The 14,867-nt window shown below is 43.2% G+C and overlaps 1 protein-coding gene across 7 annotated transcripts in view; it reads right to left on the minus strand.

Annotated features, from left to right (window-relative positions):
* Window positions 1-10,648: 10,648 nt before the first annotated feature.
* KCNMA1 (potassium calcium-activated channel subfamily M alpha 1) overlaps window positions 10,649-14,867 on the minus strand; it is a 1,262,580-nt gene continuing 1,258,361 nt past the window's right edge. For 5 of the 7 annotated variants that reach the window (XM_069753065.1, XM_069753070.1, XM_069753069.1 and 2 more), the window contains one exon: window positions 10,649-10,936. In XM_069753065.1, the coding sequence (XP_069609166.1) occupies window positions 10,782-10,936 (155 nt within the window). In that variant the 3' untranslated portion in view covers window positions 10,649-10,781. The remainder of the gene's footprint in view (window positions 10,937-14,867) is intronic. The other 2 variants (XM_069753068.1, XM_069753067.1) reach the window with 2 other exon arrangements.

Consider the following 14,867-nt stretch of genomic DNA (forward strand, 5'->3'; position numbering starts at 1 on the left):
CGTCGTGTTGCGGTCGGGTTAGCCAACTCCATGGTGCCTCCAGTTTAGGAGCTTCCTATGTGGACTGCGGGAATTGGCAATCAAGGATGGTTCTGTAGTGCCAGTAGGCCAAGCATCCCCTGTAGGACTGTTGGTGTTCGGTAACTGCGGCTGCCTCGCGGCCTAGCTGTTCTCTCCTCTCCTGTGGACCTTCTGGTCCACATCCTGGTTCCAGCACCGTCAGCTGGTTCCGGGCAGAGCCTTTGGCTTAGGTGCCTCCTTCTGGGTATCCGAGTTCCGCCAACGCCAGGCGGTCCTTGGTAGTGCTTTTAAGCGCGGGTACCTACAGCTTAGTAACCGGGTTCCAGCACCGTCAGCTGGTCCTCGGTGCCATTGGCTCTTGCACACTTGGGCAACGCATCTGTGTTCCAGCACCGCCAGCTGGTTCTCGGCAGTGTTTTTGTCATGGGTACTCCCTCGTGCCCCGCCTGGTTCCAGCACCATCAGCTGGTTCCAGGTAGTGTCAAGCTCACTGAGACGCCTATGCGTTGCCCCGTCGTGTTGCGGTCGAGTTAGCCAACTCCATAGTGCCTCCAGTTTAGGAGCTTCCTATGTGGGCTGCGGGAATTGGCAATCAAGGCTGGTTCTGTAGTGCCAGTAGGCCAAGCTCCCCCTGTAGGACTGTTGGTGTTCGGTAACTGCGGCTGCCTCGCGGCCTAGCTGTTCTCTCCTCTCCTGGGGACCTTCTGGTCCACATCCTGGTTCCAGCACCGTCAGCTGGTTCCGGGCAGAGCCTATGGCTTAGGTGCCTCCTTCTGGGTATCCGAGTTCCGCCAACGCCAGGCGGTCCTTGGTAGTGCTTTTAAGCGCGGGTACCTACAGCTTAGTAACCGGGTTCCAGCACCGTCAGCTGGTCCTCGGTGCCATTGGCTCTTGCACACTTGGGCAACGCTTCCGTGTTCCAGCTCTGCCAGCTGGTTCTCGGCAGTGTTTTTGTCACGGGTACTCCCTCGTGCCCAGCCTGGTTCCAGCACCGTCAGCTGGTTCCGGGTAGTGTCAAGCTCACTGAGACGCCTATGCGTTGCCCCGTCATGTTGCGGTCGGGTTAGCCAACTCCATAGTGCCTCCAGTTTAGGAGCTTCCTATGTGGGCTGCGGGAATTGGCAATCAAGGCTGGTTCTGTAGTGCCAGTAGGCCAAGCTCCCCCTGTAGGACTGTTGGTGTTCGGTAACTGCGGCTGCCTCGCGGCCTAGCTGTTCTCTCCTCTCCTGTGGACCTTCTGATCCACATCCTAGTTCCAGCACCGTCAACTGGTTCCGGGCAGAGCCTTTGGCTTTGGTTCCTCCTTCTGGGTATCCGAGTTCCGCCAATGCCAGGCGGTCCTTGGTAGTGCTTTTAAGCGCGGGTACCTACAGCTTAGTAACCGGGTTCCAGCACCGTCAGCTGGTCCTCGGTGCCATTGGCTTTTGCACACTTGGGCAACGCATCCGTGTTCCAGCACCGCCAGCTGGTTCTCGGCAGTGTTTTTGTCACGGGTACTCCCTCGTGCCCAGCCTGGTTCCAGCACCGTCAGCTGGTTCCAGGTAGTGTCAAGCTCACTGAGACGCCTATGCGTTGCCCCGTTGTGTTGCGGTCGGGCTAGCCAACTCCATGGTGCCTCCAGTTTAGGAGCTTCCTATGTGGGCTGCGGGAATTGGCAATCAAGGCTGGTTCTGTAGTGCCAGTAGGCCAAGCTCCCCCTGTAGGACTGTTGGTGTTCGGTAACTGTGGCAGCCTCGCGGCCTAGCTGTTCTCTCCTCTCCTGTGGACCTTCTGGTCCACATCCTGGTTCCAGCACCGTCAGCTGGTTCTCGGCAGTGTCTTTTGCTCTTCTACCTTCTGCTCCCCATCCTGGTTCCAGTACCGTCAGCTGGTTCCGGGCAGAGCCTTTGGCTTAGGTGCCTCCTTCTGGGTATCCGAGTTCCACCAACGTCAGGTGGTCCTTGGTAGTGCTTTCAGGCATGGGTACCTCCTGCTTAGTAACCGGCTTCCAGTAACGTCAGCTGATCCTCGGTAGTTCCATTGGCTCTTGGACCTTCGGCTACCCAACCAGGTTCCAGTACCGTCAGCCGGTTCTCGGCACTGTCTTTTGCTCTTGTACCTTCTGCTCCCCATCCTGGTTCCAGTAACGTCAGCTGGTTCCGGGCAGAGCCTTTGGCTTAGGTGCCTCCTTCTGGGTATCCGAGTTCCGCCAACGTCAGGCGGTCCTTGGTAGTGCTTTTTAGCACGGGTACCTCCTGCTTAGTAACCGGGTTCCAGTAATGTCAGCTGGTCCTCGGTAGTTCCATTGGCTCTTGAACCTTCAGGTAGCCATCCGAGTTCCAGTTCCATCAGCTGGTTCTCGGCATTTTCTCAGCCTTTTTGTACCTTCTGCTACATTTTCAAGTTGAAGACCCTAAAGACGACGACCCGGAAGACCACCTCTAAGATGACGACGACACCAGAGACGACAACCACTGAGATGATGGCGACCCTGGAGATGACCACCCTGAAGACCACCCCGATGACGACGACGACGATGACGGAGACGACGACCCTGGAGACGACGACCCTGGAGACGAAGACTTGGAAGACCAAGAAGCAGAAGAACAAGAGGCTGCAGAACAAAGAGCAGAAGAACATTAAGCATAACACTTAATATCAGAGCAAAAGATATTATCTAAATTATATGCAGAAGAAGACTAAGCAGTGTATGGGGGTGAGTCCGTTCCTCCTCGTGGTGCCCCTGGATAAAGCCTGATGCTGCAGGCCAAACTGAACGCGGACAAATGTAACTTTTGTGACAGGCAGAACGGAAGGTGTAATCTTCAAACTTTTATAGATAACAACTACGGGAATGCCTGTCACAAATGAGAATATGATGAAGAAGTAGAATAGGAAGAATAATAATAGTTGAATAAAATGAATATGAAGAATGTAATTAAAAAAAAAAAAGGTAGAAGGTGAAGAAGAAGATGAATAAGGTGAAGAAGAAGTTGATGTCAAAGATGCTGATGATGATGAAGATGAAAGTGTGGGAAAAGTAAAAAAAAAAGGTGAAGGGCGTGGAATAGTGAAACATCAATATCTGACAAAATTTAAAAAAATTTACATAGTCAATATCTTTGTCACTCCGAACGTCTTTAAAAAAAAAAAAATCATGCTATTCTATTTGATTGGGCTAAACCTCTATGCCTTTAATGTCTCCGCCACCTCCCCAAATACATCCTGCATTATTCTTAGTTGTTTTCCTTCATGTAGAATGAACCTACAAGGAAAGAAAGGGTTTATTTTAATTCCGATATTTTGGTCCCATTGACTTGTATTGGGATCGGGTATCGGTATCGGTGATATCCGATATTTTTTGAATATCAGCCGATCCAATCTGATACCGATACTTTCCGATATCGGAAGGTATCGCTCAACACTAGTCACGACATAGCCTGGATGCAGGTGAGTATATAACTATTTTTTATTTAATTTTTTTTTTAACAGGGATATGGTGCCCACATTGCAATATACTACGTGGGCTTTGTTATATACTACGTGGGCTGTATTATATACTACATACATATTCTATTGTACTCGATGCGTTACAATCTGACCAACATCTAGTAAATCTTATTCACGCAGCGTTTCCCAGTTGAAAACAAAATGGCAAAATACTAGGCAGAAACATGTGTTAACGCTGTGATAAAGTGCGTAGTGCTAATAAGGTGATACATATAGTGCTTACTCATGTGGGTATGGTGCCCGCATACGTAGCTCCAATGCACGTTTTGCAATATTTGCTTTTTCGGGAGGCTTGTGTACTGCTGCTTCAGATTGTTGTGTCATCACCAATTATCCATAATTTTGACAGATATTTTATGACTTTTTGTATTGTTCAATCAGCTGGCAGAAAGGGGATAATAAACAATATGTTTATGTAAAAAAACAAAAAAAAAGCGTGGACTCTCGCGCAATTTTCTGCACCAGAGGGAGAAAGCCTATGGCCGGGGGCCAATATTTTTAGCCTGGGAAGGGGTAAATACCCATGGCCCCTCCCAGGCTATGAATATCAGCCTGCAGCGGTCTGCATAGCCTTTAGTGGCTATTAAAATAGGGGCACCCAAAAAAAAATTGACGTGGGGTCCCCCTATATTTTATAGTCAGAAAGGCTACGCAGACAGCTGTGGGCTGATATCCATAGCCTAGAGAGGGGCTATGGATATTGGCCCCCCTGGCTACAAATACCAGTCCGCAACCGCCCCAGAAATAGCGCATCTGTAAGATGCGCTAATTCCGGCATTTAGCCCCTCTCTTCCCACTCCCGAGTAGCGGTGGATATGGGGTAATAAGGGGTTAATGTCACCTTGCTATTGTAAGGTGACATTAAGCCAGGTTAACAATGGAGTGGCGTCAATAAGACGCCTATCCATTATTAATCCTAGTGTGGTGAAAGAGTTAAAAACAAAATAAAGACACAGACACAAAAAAGTATTTTATTATTCTTAATTTCACCATACTTACCATACTTCAGCGCCTGCAAAAAACATAAAATAATAAACCGTATACTACCTGTCCGCTGTAGTCCAATTAATAACGAGTGTCCCACAACGATCTCCCCTATAGAACAGTGACATCGGGTGATGTCACTGCTCTATAGGACCCTCAGTGACACACTGACAGGAGACAATGGCTCCTGCAGTGCATGACTGAGAGGTTACTCTAGTTCACTGGTCTCCCCTTATGGCAATTGCTGTGTGGGAAATTTTCTCACACAGCAATGGAATAAAGTGAGACTAGGGACTATTTTCTCACAGGGGCCTAGGCATACATTGTAAGGAATACATTGTGGAAGGATACCTTCCATCACTGTATTCCTGGAGCCCCTGGAGAGCAGTCACATCAGCTGATGCTCCTGCTCTCCACGGGAGATTGTCGAGGGACACTCGTTTTAATTGGATTTCTGCGAATCAGGGAGTATAGTGTTGTTTATTATTTTAATATTTTTTTACAGGTGACAATGGCTTCGGGGAACAAAGTGACAAGTGATGGTGAGTATATACTCTATGTTATTTGTACTGTATGTCTGTATGTATGATGTATGTACTGTATGTATGCACTGTATGTCGCATGTCCCTTGCCGCATGCCGCATGTTGTCGCATGTCGCATGTTGTTACATGTTCTCGCATGTCCCATGACGCATGTCGTCGCATGCCCCCTGTCGCATGTCGTCCCATGTCGCATGCCCCATGTCGCATGTTGTTGCATGGTGCACGTCATTGCTTGTTGTCACATGTCGCATGTAATCGCATGTTGCAGCATGCTGCATGTTGCATATCATCGCATGTTGCATGTCATGTGGTGCATGTCGCATGGTGCATGCCGCATGTCGTCGCATGGTGCATGTCGCATGTCGTTGCATGGTGCATGCCGCATGTTGTCGCGTGGTGCATGTCGAATGTCGTCGCATGGTGCATGTCGTCGCATGGTGCATGTCGTCGCATGGTGCATGTCGCATGTCATCGCATGGTGCATGTCGTCAGATAGTGCATGTCACATGTCGTCACATGGTGCATGTCGTCGCAAGGTGCATGTCACATGTCGCATGGTGCATGTCATCGCATGGTGCATGTTGTCGCATGGTGCATGTCATCGCATGGTGCATGTCGTTGCCTGTTGTCGCATGGTGCATGTCATCGCATGGTGCATGTCGTTGCCTGTTGTCACATGTCGCATGTCATCGCATGTTGCCGCATGTCGCATGCTATCGCATGGTATTGCATGTCTCATGGTGCATGTCGCATGTCATCGCATGGTGCATGTCACATGGTGCAGGTCGCATGATGCATGTCGTTGCATGGTGCATGTCGCGTGTCCTCACATGGTGCATGCCATCGCATGATGCATGTCGTCGCATGGTGTATGTCACATGTCATCACATTTTGCCGCATGTTGCATGTCGCATGCTATCGCATGTCACATGCTGCATGTTGCATGTCATCGCATGTTGTAGGTCATATGTTGCATGTCGCATGGTGCATGTGTTGCATGTTGTCACATGTTGCATGATGTCACATGTTACATGTCACATGGTGTGTGTTGTATGTATGTATGTATGTATGTACTGTATATGTGTGTTTTTTTTACATTCAACACATTAGCCAGATGATGGGAATACTACTGTCCCATCGTTGGCTAATGTGTCACTCACTGTCACTGTAGCAGGCAGAGCCTGCACACAGAGACACACACACACGCTTCCCAATGACCACCCCCCACAGCAGAACCACCGCAAACCCCAGCGCCGGCACGCACATACCGGTGGGTGCCGGCCTGCACATACTGGGCCTGCACATACCGGCCCCGGCACGCAGACCCCCCGCGTCCACACAATCATCCCTAAAAGCACAGCCCCGCCCACCCCCAGCACAGCCCCGCAGGCAGCCCCAGCCCTGCCCACAGCCTAGTCACTCTTGATGAGTGACTGCTGACTGTGGAGGCTGGGTCACGCCTGCTGCTGACGTCACGTCAATTTCCAGAGTCTGGAAATTGACGTGACATCGGCGGAAATAAGCGGCAGCTGCAGCCTGGGAGTCACGTGAACCGGACTCAGCTGCCGGAATAGCGCCGCTCACAGGCGAAAATGGCAATGGAAGGTATTTGCACAATTCATTAGGGGCCCCGGAGGGATACATCGGGGGTTAATTGAAAGTAGTGGACAACCCCTTTAAATATTCAAACATAAATAAAACTGTATAAATTTAATATCGCCAATACTTTTTTTATCCAGCGCAGCAAATAGTGTAAAATTTAAAACACTAATTTAAAAAAACAATGGCCGTTGTGTTTAGATTCCTCCTTAAAATGAGTTAGTAAAAGTTTGTTAATAAGTGATATACCCTAAAATTATGCCGCCAACAAATTGCGCTCATTCCGAAAAAAACAAGCCCTCATTTGACTATTTGAGAAAATGACAATAAAAAAAAAATTGTTTGACATAAATGCCAAAACTAGTTTTGGTTTGAAGAGATTAAAAAAGTAATAAGGCCCGATTAATCAAATGTGATTATTCCAGTCTTATTTTACAGATGTTCCGCTAAAATGTCAAAAATGTCTGGAGTACTTTTGTGAGAAAATTTGCAACATTTTGAAAAGTCTCAGCAAAAAATTAGTTACAAAAATGAATCAGGACCATAGCGTAATGAAGAGAGTAAAAAGGCATGTAGAAAATTTAAGTGAGACCCAAGCATGAATAAAGAAGACTCAAAGGTTTCACCTGTGGCCTACACTTAAATTTTATGGATTTTTTTGGACCATGGACCATAATGCATTTAGAAACTGTATGTAGTGTCAGTCTTGATACCTTTCCAAGTAGGAATATTACACTGTGTAAACCTTAAACTACCCTTTCCTGACCTGGTATTTTCTCGACAAAATGCAATGTTACATATAGATGTAGTAGAGCCTGCTCCTGACGAGTTCAGTATGGAGTTCCTCTATTTACCATTACCATTCCTGTTCCTTACCTCCCAATGTGACAGTTTCCCCTGTTACCTTGTGGTTTCTTGTGGAATTTCATAGGTTGCACAAAGGGTATGTCTTCTCCTAACAGTAGGTGAGCGGACCAGATTATCCACGACATACAGTAGCTTTTACAACTGGAATGTACAGCAGATCCTATACTGCCCTGGGAGCTGCTGGGTAACAGCATCTTTACATAAATCAAATCTACTTTGCTTGAATTGTTAAAAACAGCAGATTGCACACAATAAAACACAGAGGAAACAATGCAACATTTATGCTATGTGGGAACAATGTATGCTTTACAAGTACTGTATATCATGAACATCAACTGACCCATGCCACATTCATATACCCATGTGTAACAGTCCGCGTACAGTATCAGGTGCACAGACAGAAACTAACCGAAATATGTGTTGAACCTTAGATTCTTCAAAGTACCCCCCTTTTAATCTGATGACAGATGTACACCCCCCTGTCATTCTCTAACGTACTTTTATCAGATTGTCACTTGGAATAGCTTTCCAACAGTTTAAAGCTATATTTACAGATCTGTGTGACACATCCTGTATGTTTTTTTCTAAGACAACACCTAGACCTATAGAGTCTCATTCAGCCATACACACATCAGTATTGAAAATGGGTCAGTGTCGCCAGTCCATGAAACTCACAGCATGGCCTACTCTGAACAGACTTGTCTGTTAAAATATATGGGGATCTGTAACAGTGAGACATGGATGAAACTAGGAAGAAGCCAGATTTTGTACTTTAGATTTACATCCTAGTTTCATCAATTTTAACTAATAGCTGAGAGTCAATGGATAAGAAAATATGTCAGGCATTCTGCCTACTTCATTGAAAAAAAATGAGAAACAAACTGATGCAATTAGGATGACACCTGAGAAAATAATGGTAGCACTCACATGGATCGGTGAATCTAACCTAAGTCATTCCCAGAGGTGCTGAGAACTTGTTGGCTGCGTTGTCCTCAATTGAAGAACATTGGTGCCTGTGCTGTCAGTTTTTTACATGACTTGCAGTCAGACCAAAACTAGGATTGTGTGAACTTAGTCTAAAAAAGAGGAACTTTAATGAATCTAAGATTTACCATATATCCAGATTTGTTTCACATGTGTTTTTTTTTTTACTCCTGGTTTCCATATTTGGTTCTTCGTGGCTTTGATACATTTATTCTACTGTAAATCTACACTGTAAACATTCCAATGAGAACAAAGAAAACCACAGCATACATACATACAGTATATAAGGCTGTTGTGTTTGAATCAGTAGAACCATGGCCAACCCATGGATCGCGCTAACTGTATGTGTGATGTAACCTTACTATAATAACATTAAAGGGGATGTCCACTATTTTGGCAACTCTTTTTCAATCACTATGTTTCCCCCATGTAAAATAATAGCAGCTATGCTTACCTGCAGTGCCGGCGCCGTTCCAGCAGTGTCAGCATTGGCTCTCCCATGGATGTCACATGATCTCTGAAGCGAATCAGTCACCGCTTTACTCTCCCTTCCTTTGGATGTAACTGACAATTGGAGGCGGTGAGAGAGTCGCATGCGACGGTGCTGGCATGGCACCCACACCACAGGTGAGTATAAGTGTTATTATTTTACTGGGGGGAAACATAGTGATTGAGAAGGGGTTGTCCGAATAATGAACCCCTTTAACTAAATAGTTGTCTTCTTTATAGGTGTCGGATACATTTTAAAATTGACCATTATTGCAATCTTTTAACAAGAACATGCTGCATATGTGAATGTTCTCTTGACAGGTCAGTCCTCTAATTGTTTAAATAAGCTGTTGAGGAATATGACATTGATAACTGAGGATACAACTAGGATAGCCCAAATTTAGAATATATGATGTAATGGGGTTCAGATCTTGGGTGGTCCAATGGCACTGCCAATCATAGGGAAACAATAGACATGTTTCATTCTTGCAGGTGCACTTCTGCTGCTCAGTAGGGGTCCTAAAATTCAGACCTTCACCTGTCAAACATTTCATGGACTATCTTATGATATAAATCACAAAAGCTTTTAGAGGAAAGAGAAGCTTAATTAAAAATTGTCATTAACTAATTATAGAATTATTATTTTTTTAGTCATCTTTACCTATATGATGTGGAAGATTATTCTAACTGCACAAGTTGCCTGGTATGAATGAAGAAAAAAAGAACACAACACTCAGTAGTTAGAACTGTTGCGTTCAAGCACTGCGGTCCTGGGTTTGATTCAGACCAAATAAAACATCACGTGTACTGACCAAAGACAACATCATGTGTGGTGAGGTGACCAAAGACAACATCATGTGTGGTGACCAAAGACAACATCATGTGTGGTGACCAAAGACAATATCATGTGTGGTGACCAAAGGCAATATGTTCCTGTGTCTGTGTTTGTTTCGTCCCATATTTCAAAAATATACTAGCAGATTGAAATCGACAGAAGTGCTTGCACCTCTACTGTAGGTAAATTAGATTGTGAAGCCTCCAGCTAACATTTTGGTGCTATTAGAGTAGTAAATAAATAAGAGTAACAAGAATATTTTGGGTCAACAAATAAAAAATCATGAAAACTCACTAGTCATTGCTGTGCCCTTTAGGTTGGTATTATACCAAGACTTTATATGAAGAAGCAGTTTGTAACCTTCCTTAAAAATAATAGGTACAATAAGGAAAAAAGCAAGATAAAATAAGCAATTTCAATAAAGAGTATCCAAATCCTTTACAATACTTTGTGGCAGAAGCATGAGACAGATTTCAAGACAATGATTATCTTATTTTTCAATGGCAAGAAGACCCTGCAGAGCTTTGAGTGTGGCTGCAAAAACTTCAGGAGAGGCTTGGTGGTCTTCTGGCAGGAAAAGTATCATCTGTCCTTCGTGAAAGTAATAGTTTGACACAAAAGCTTTCCCATACAAATGGCTGTTATTCATCCTGGATTTTTGGGCAAAGACTTGACAAAAAATATATATTTATATATATATATATTTTCTTTCTAATGAATAAAAATAATTTGAAACACTAGAGGCTATACATGACTATATAGGTGCAGTTCATTTGTAAATGAAATATTTTACATTTGCTTCTTTCAGTCTATGAATGTGTGCTCCATAGAGGCCTGTTGAGCGCCGTCACTTCTCCAATCTCTGGAACGCTTGCACGTGAGGTGTTGTTTTACAAGCCTAAATATGTCTTCAAGTTCCGTGAATAGGTCTTTGCATTTACTGTATTTGCTTTATAAGTTTATTTTTGAGTCAACATTCATCTTCAACCTCTCGGATTGGCGGTATCAAGCTGCTCGTCGATTTGTATTGATTAATCTGATTAGCCATGTGTGTGCTCATTGGCTTTATCTGAATGTTTCTGGGGTAAGCATTTTCCATTTCATCTGTATACCATTTCTTTTCTGCTGTGGAACAAAATTAAGGAATACACAAGGGGAAAGCAGGAGAGGAAGGGCAGCAGAAGCAAAAAGAGAATAGATATTGTGGAAGAATGAAAGTAAATGTAAAAGAAGTACATTTTCATTTGCCAGAATGAAAATGATACATGTTGATGAGAATTTGGAAGGGTGATATTTGGTGTAGATAAACGATGCAAAAAGAAGTCATTAATAAAAATAAAAGTAGCAATTTGGCCAAAGTAGAAATAGAAGCATTGGGGGTTAGTAGCAGTAAAGAGGAGTGCAGGCAAGAAGCAGAATGAAAGGGTGGGATTTTAGGAAAGACAAAATGGGAGAAAAGGAAATAGGCATAGTTAGTGCTGGAAGCCAAATAACTGAACGACCTTAAAACAGAGATGAAAACATGATTAAAATAAAAATAGAACTGAGAGAAAGGTAGGACGGCAGTGATGGGAAACCAGCAGGTAAATATCAAATCCATAAAAGTGTATAGTCTGTGATTCATGTTGATCTATCCTTTGTACAGACCATAGAGTCTATGAGGGCTGTACATGGCCCTTTGTCTATAGGCTACCCAATGTGCTGCTCACTACCGTATGCTTAGGCACGCCAGCAGTCTGCTCATAAATGCTCAATGATGGTTGTTGATGAGGGAAATGCTATTTATTTGTAAGCTTAGCCAGTTTAGCAGAAAAAAGGGTTAACTGTCTCTCTAATAAAACTGGGATATTTCAGTTTAATTCGTGTTCTTTTAAAGCTCCCACATCTCTTAGAACACATCACAGGCTCTGAATTATGAATGAGGTTTTAAAGAGACGGATCTGGATGCATCATTTTAACAGTGGGTTGTATTAAAACCCTGAGATGTGTACACATCAAAATAATTTCAGCTCCATTTAAAAAGCCATTTAGTCGGTATGTGACACATAGTGGGACATATTTAATTCTGGAACAGCCAATTGTGCCTCAAAGCAACCTTTCAATGATAGTGTGTTAAAAGCTTATCTCTGATCAGATGAACACATTTCATATATAATGTTTAGGATTATTATATTTTAATACAGTTTTTATCTACTTTCCCTCACATTCCCCCACCCACACCTTCACTGATATTCACTGGAGACAAGATAAGCAAAGATTTTGTTTCCGTTTAGTGAAATATTTGGCTTTTCTTTTTTGTGTGTGTGTTAATGCGATAAAGTTGGTAAGGCATAAAATGTGTCACTAGTAAATTCAGTATTCTGGAACAACGTCGAAGTCTTTAAACTAATGTTCCTCTTACCATTAATAAACTGTAATGGAAAACCCCAGCAAATCAGTTGTAGTTCATTATATTCTCACATTGTCCTCAATATATCATAACCCCACTCGTAACCCCTCAGCAACATATATAACTTGAAAAGTCATTCCAGTTTCAGTAAAGTTAATCTTTGAATAATGAACAATTCGTCAATTTTCTTAGGTTGCAATCAGGGATGAACCTGTGATCATTACAGAGGGACATGGCTTAGACACCTGGCCCATACATCTTCAATAGTAGTTGGTCACTTGTCATTCGGTCAACATCTATTCCTTTCCTCCACAGAATGCATGTCCATGCTGAGGTTAGCCGAGCCCACATGGAACCTCATAGGAGGTTCCCAGCTTCCCCGAGAGGCAGCTTATTTTACTTGAGGCTTGAGTATAATTTCTCCAAAATCTGCCAAGCATCGTGCATGCATCTAATGTGGAATAATATCAGAACTCTCTCTTGTAATAAGACACCATCTCATGAGGCAAGACAATGAAGTTCTCTATTCAATGACTTTTTGAAAAATGTGAGTATACAGTAAAAAATATTATTGAGAAATTTATAATGCAGTAGTGGATAACGTTTATTGACTGAAACTATTTTACCCCTTCTCTTTTTTTATCTATCTACTAAACGTGGGAAAAGTTTGACTTGTGAATTGGAAGCCATGACATCTACCTTCCAAACATTTTCAAATGTCTGAAAAATAGTGTTTGTCTTGATAATACGGAATTCAGTCTGAAAGCTATTCTATATAAAATGCAGCTGCTCTAGAGAACTGACCCCTATGTATTCTAAGTCTGCATCCGTTGAATGCCTCAGTAATTTTAGGTCTAAGGGGTAAGGTTTCTCCTTGTGGAGAGTGACATACCAGCTCTGGCTTGTCAAGGTAAGGAGGCTTATTCGCCGTGCAATGCTCCTCTGGGAAATTTAATGCAAATTGCCTCTCAGAGAAAAAGAGGACTTGAACTCTGTAGTGCCACCTATTGGAAGTAGCTATCCTGATTGTGACTTGTAGGATCGCTACTTCCAATAGGTGGCGCTATAGCTCTCAAGTCTTCTTTTTCTCTGAAGAGGGAATTTGCATCAGTAATTTTATTAAGCATCTACCAGAATTGTAATGTTAAGGTGCCCATACACATTAGACAACTGTGAGCTAAACATTATTTATGCAGACACATATCCCTGTCAACTCTTCCAAACACATGCAAGCTCAGTTCAGCAGAGGGTACATAAGAGTTTAGTAAGCAGAGGGCAGAGAGTTGCCAGACACTTCTTTTGCCATCTAACCGCTAGAAAGAAGGAAAGGACTGGACACTGAAATTTACAGCACCCAAATGTTTTTTTTCCCTGACTTCATGCATAAGTCATAAGGCCCCCACACAAACTAGGTGCTCCGGCTATGCTGAAACCAATAGATTTGGATGACTTTTCTCCAATAAGCACAGAAGCCTTTACATTCAACCCCATATTGGAAGGAAAATTCTATCAATAAGTGAAATGTTCCACACTGCAGTAAATTCAGGAATTATTCAACATTATTATTCTCGCTAGCTATCACATAGCTGTTGTGTGACCTGTTGTGAAAAGAAAGTAACAAGCAACAATTCTCATTTTACTGCTGAACAAATGCTACTGTATCTTATACACTAAAGTCTAGGACAGTCCTGGATATCACATAGTTTTACTTGCTTACAATCGGAATTGACAATTTCTTTTTAATTCTTATTCTCAGAGCCAGGATTTGTTGCATAAACCCCACGTAAGATTTTAGTAGGAATGACAAATTAGCTGGAAACGTTTTTACATTATATCATAGTAACGATGAATCTCTGAAGGTGTTTAATTGAAATGCATAATTGGGCAAATTGGTTATTAAGTGGCTTTTTTGGGCGGCACGGTGGCGCAGTGGTTAGCACTGCAGCCTTGCAGCGCTGGGGTCCTGGGTTCAAAGCCCACCAAGGACAACATCTGCAAAGAGTTTGTATGTTCTCTCCGTGTTTGCGTGGGTTTCCTCAGGGCACTCCGGTTTCCTCCCACATTCCAAAGACATACTGATAGGGAATTTAGATTGTGAACCCCATCGGGGACAGGGATGATAATGTGTGCAAAATGTAAAGCGCTGCGGAATATGTTAGCGCTATATAAAAATAAAGATTATTATTATTATTTTTATGAAAGAGTGAATTGTCTAGGGTCTGCTCTAAAGACAAAGCTATGTGTATAGGGTGTGCTGAGGGAGCAGTTGCTCTCAGATCCTCTGCCACCTGAGAAGATACATGTTTTCTGCGGTCTTTATTAATGATTTTGCATTGGGCCCCAGTTGCTCAAACTTCCTAAATTGAACTGAATTAACCATAGACAAACTAACTGATAAAAAAATGATCTGCCTTCCCAGACCTTCCCTGTATTAATGGTGAAATCAAACAAACACAAAAAAAACAAACATAGTATGGCAATGATAAGAAGAAGGGAAGATTTGAAATGGAGACAACAGTTAAAATACACAAGAAGAGCACATGCGAGAAGGCAAGCAAGCTATGTTAGGAGTCACATTAAGACTGTAGCGACATAACAGCCATTTCACATCAGTGTTCATAGTAAAAAGCTAAAATCAAAGTCAAATCACACTACACAAGACACAAT

Source organism: Ranitomeya imitator, chromosome 2 (assembly GCF_032444005.1).
Source record: "Ranitomeya imitator isolate aRanImi1 chromosome 2, aRanImi1.pri, whole genome shotgun sequence".
In the NCBI taxonomy this organism is placed as follows: Eukaryota; Metazoa; Chordata; class Amphibia; order Anura; family Dendrobatidae; genus Ranitomeya; species Ranitomeya imitator.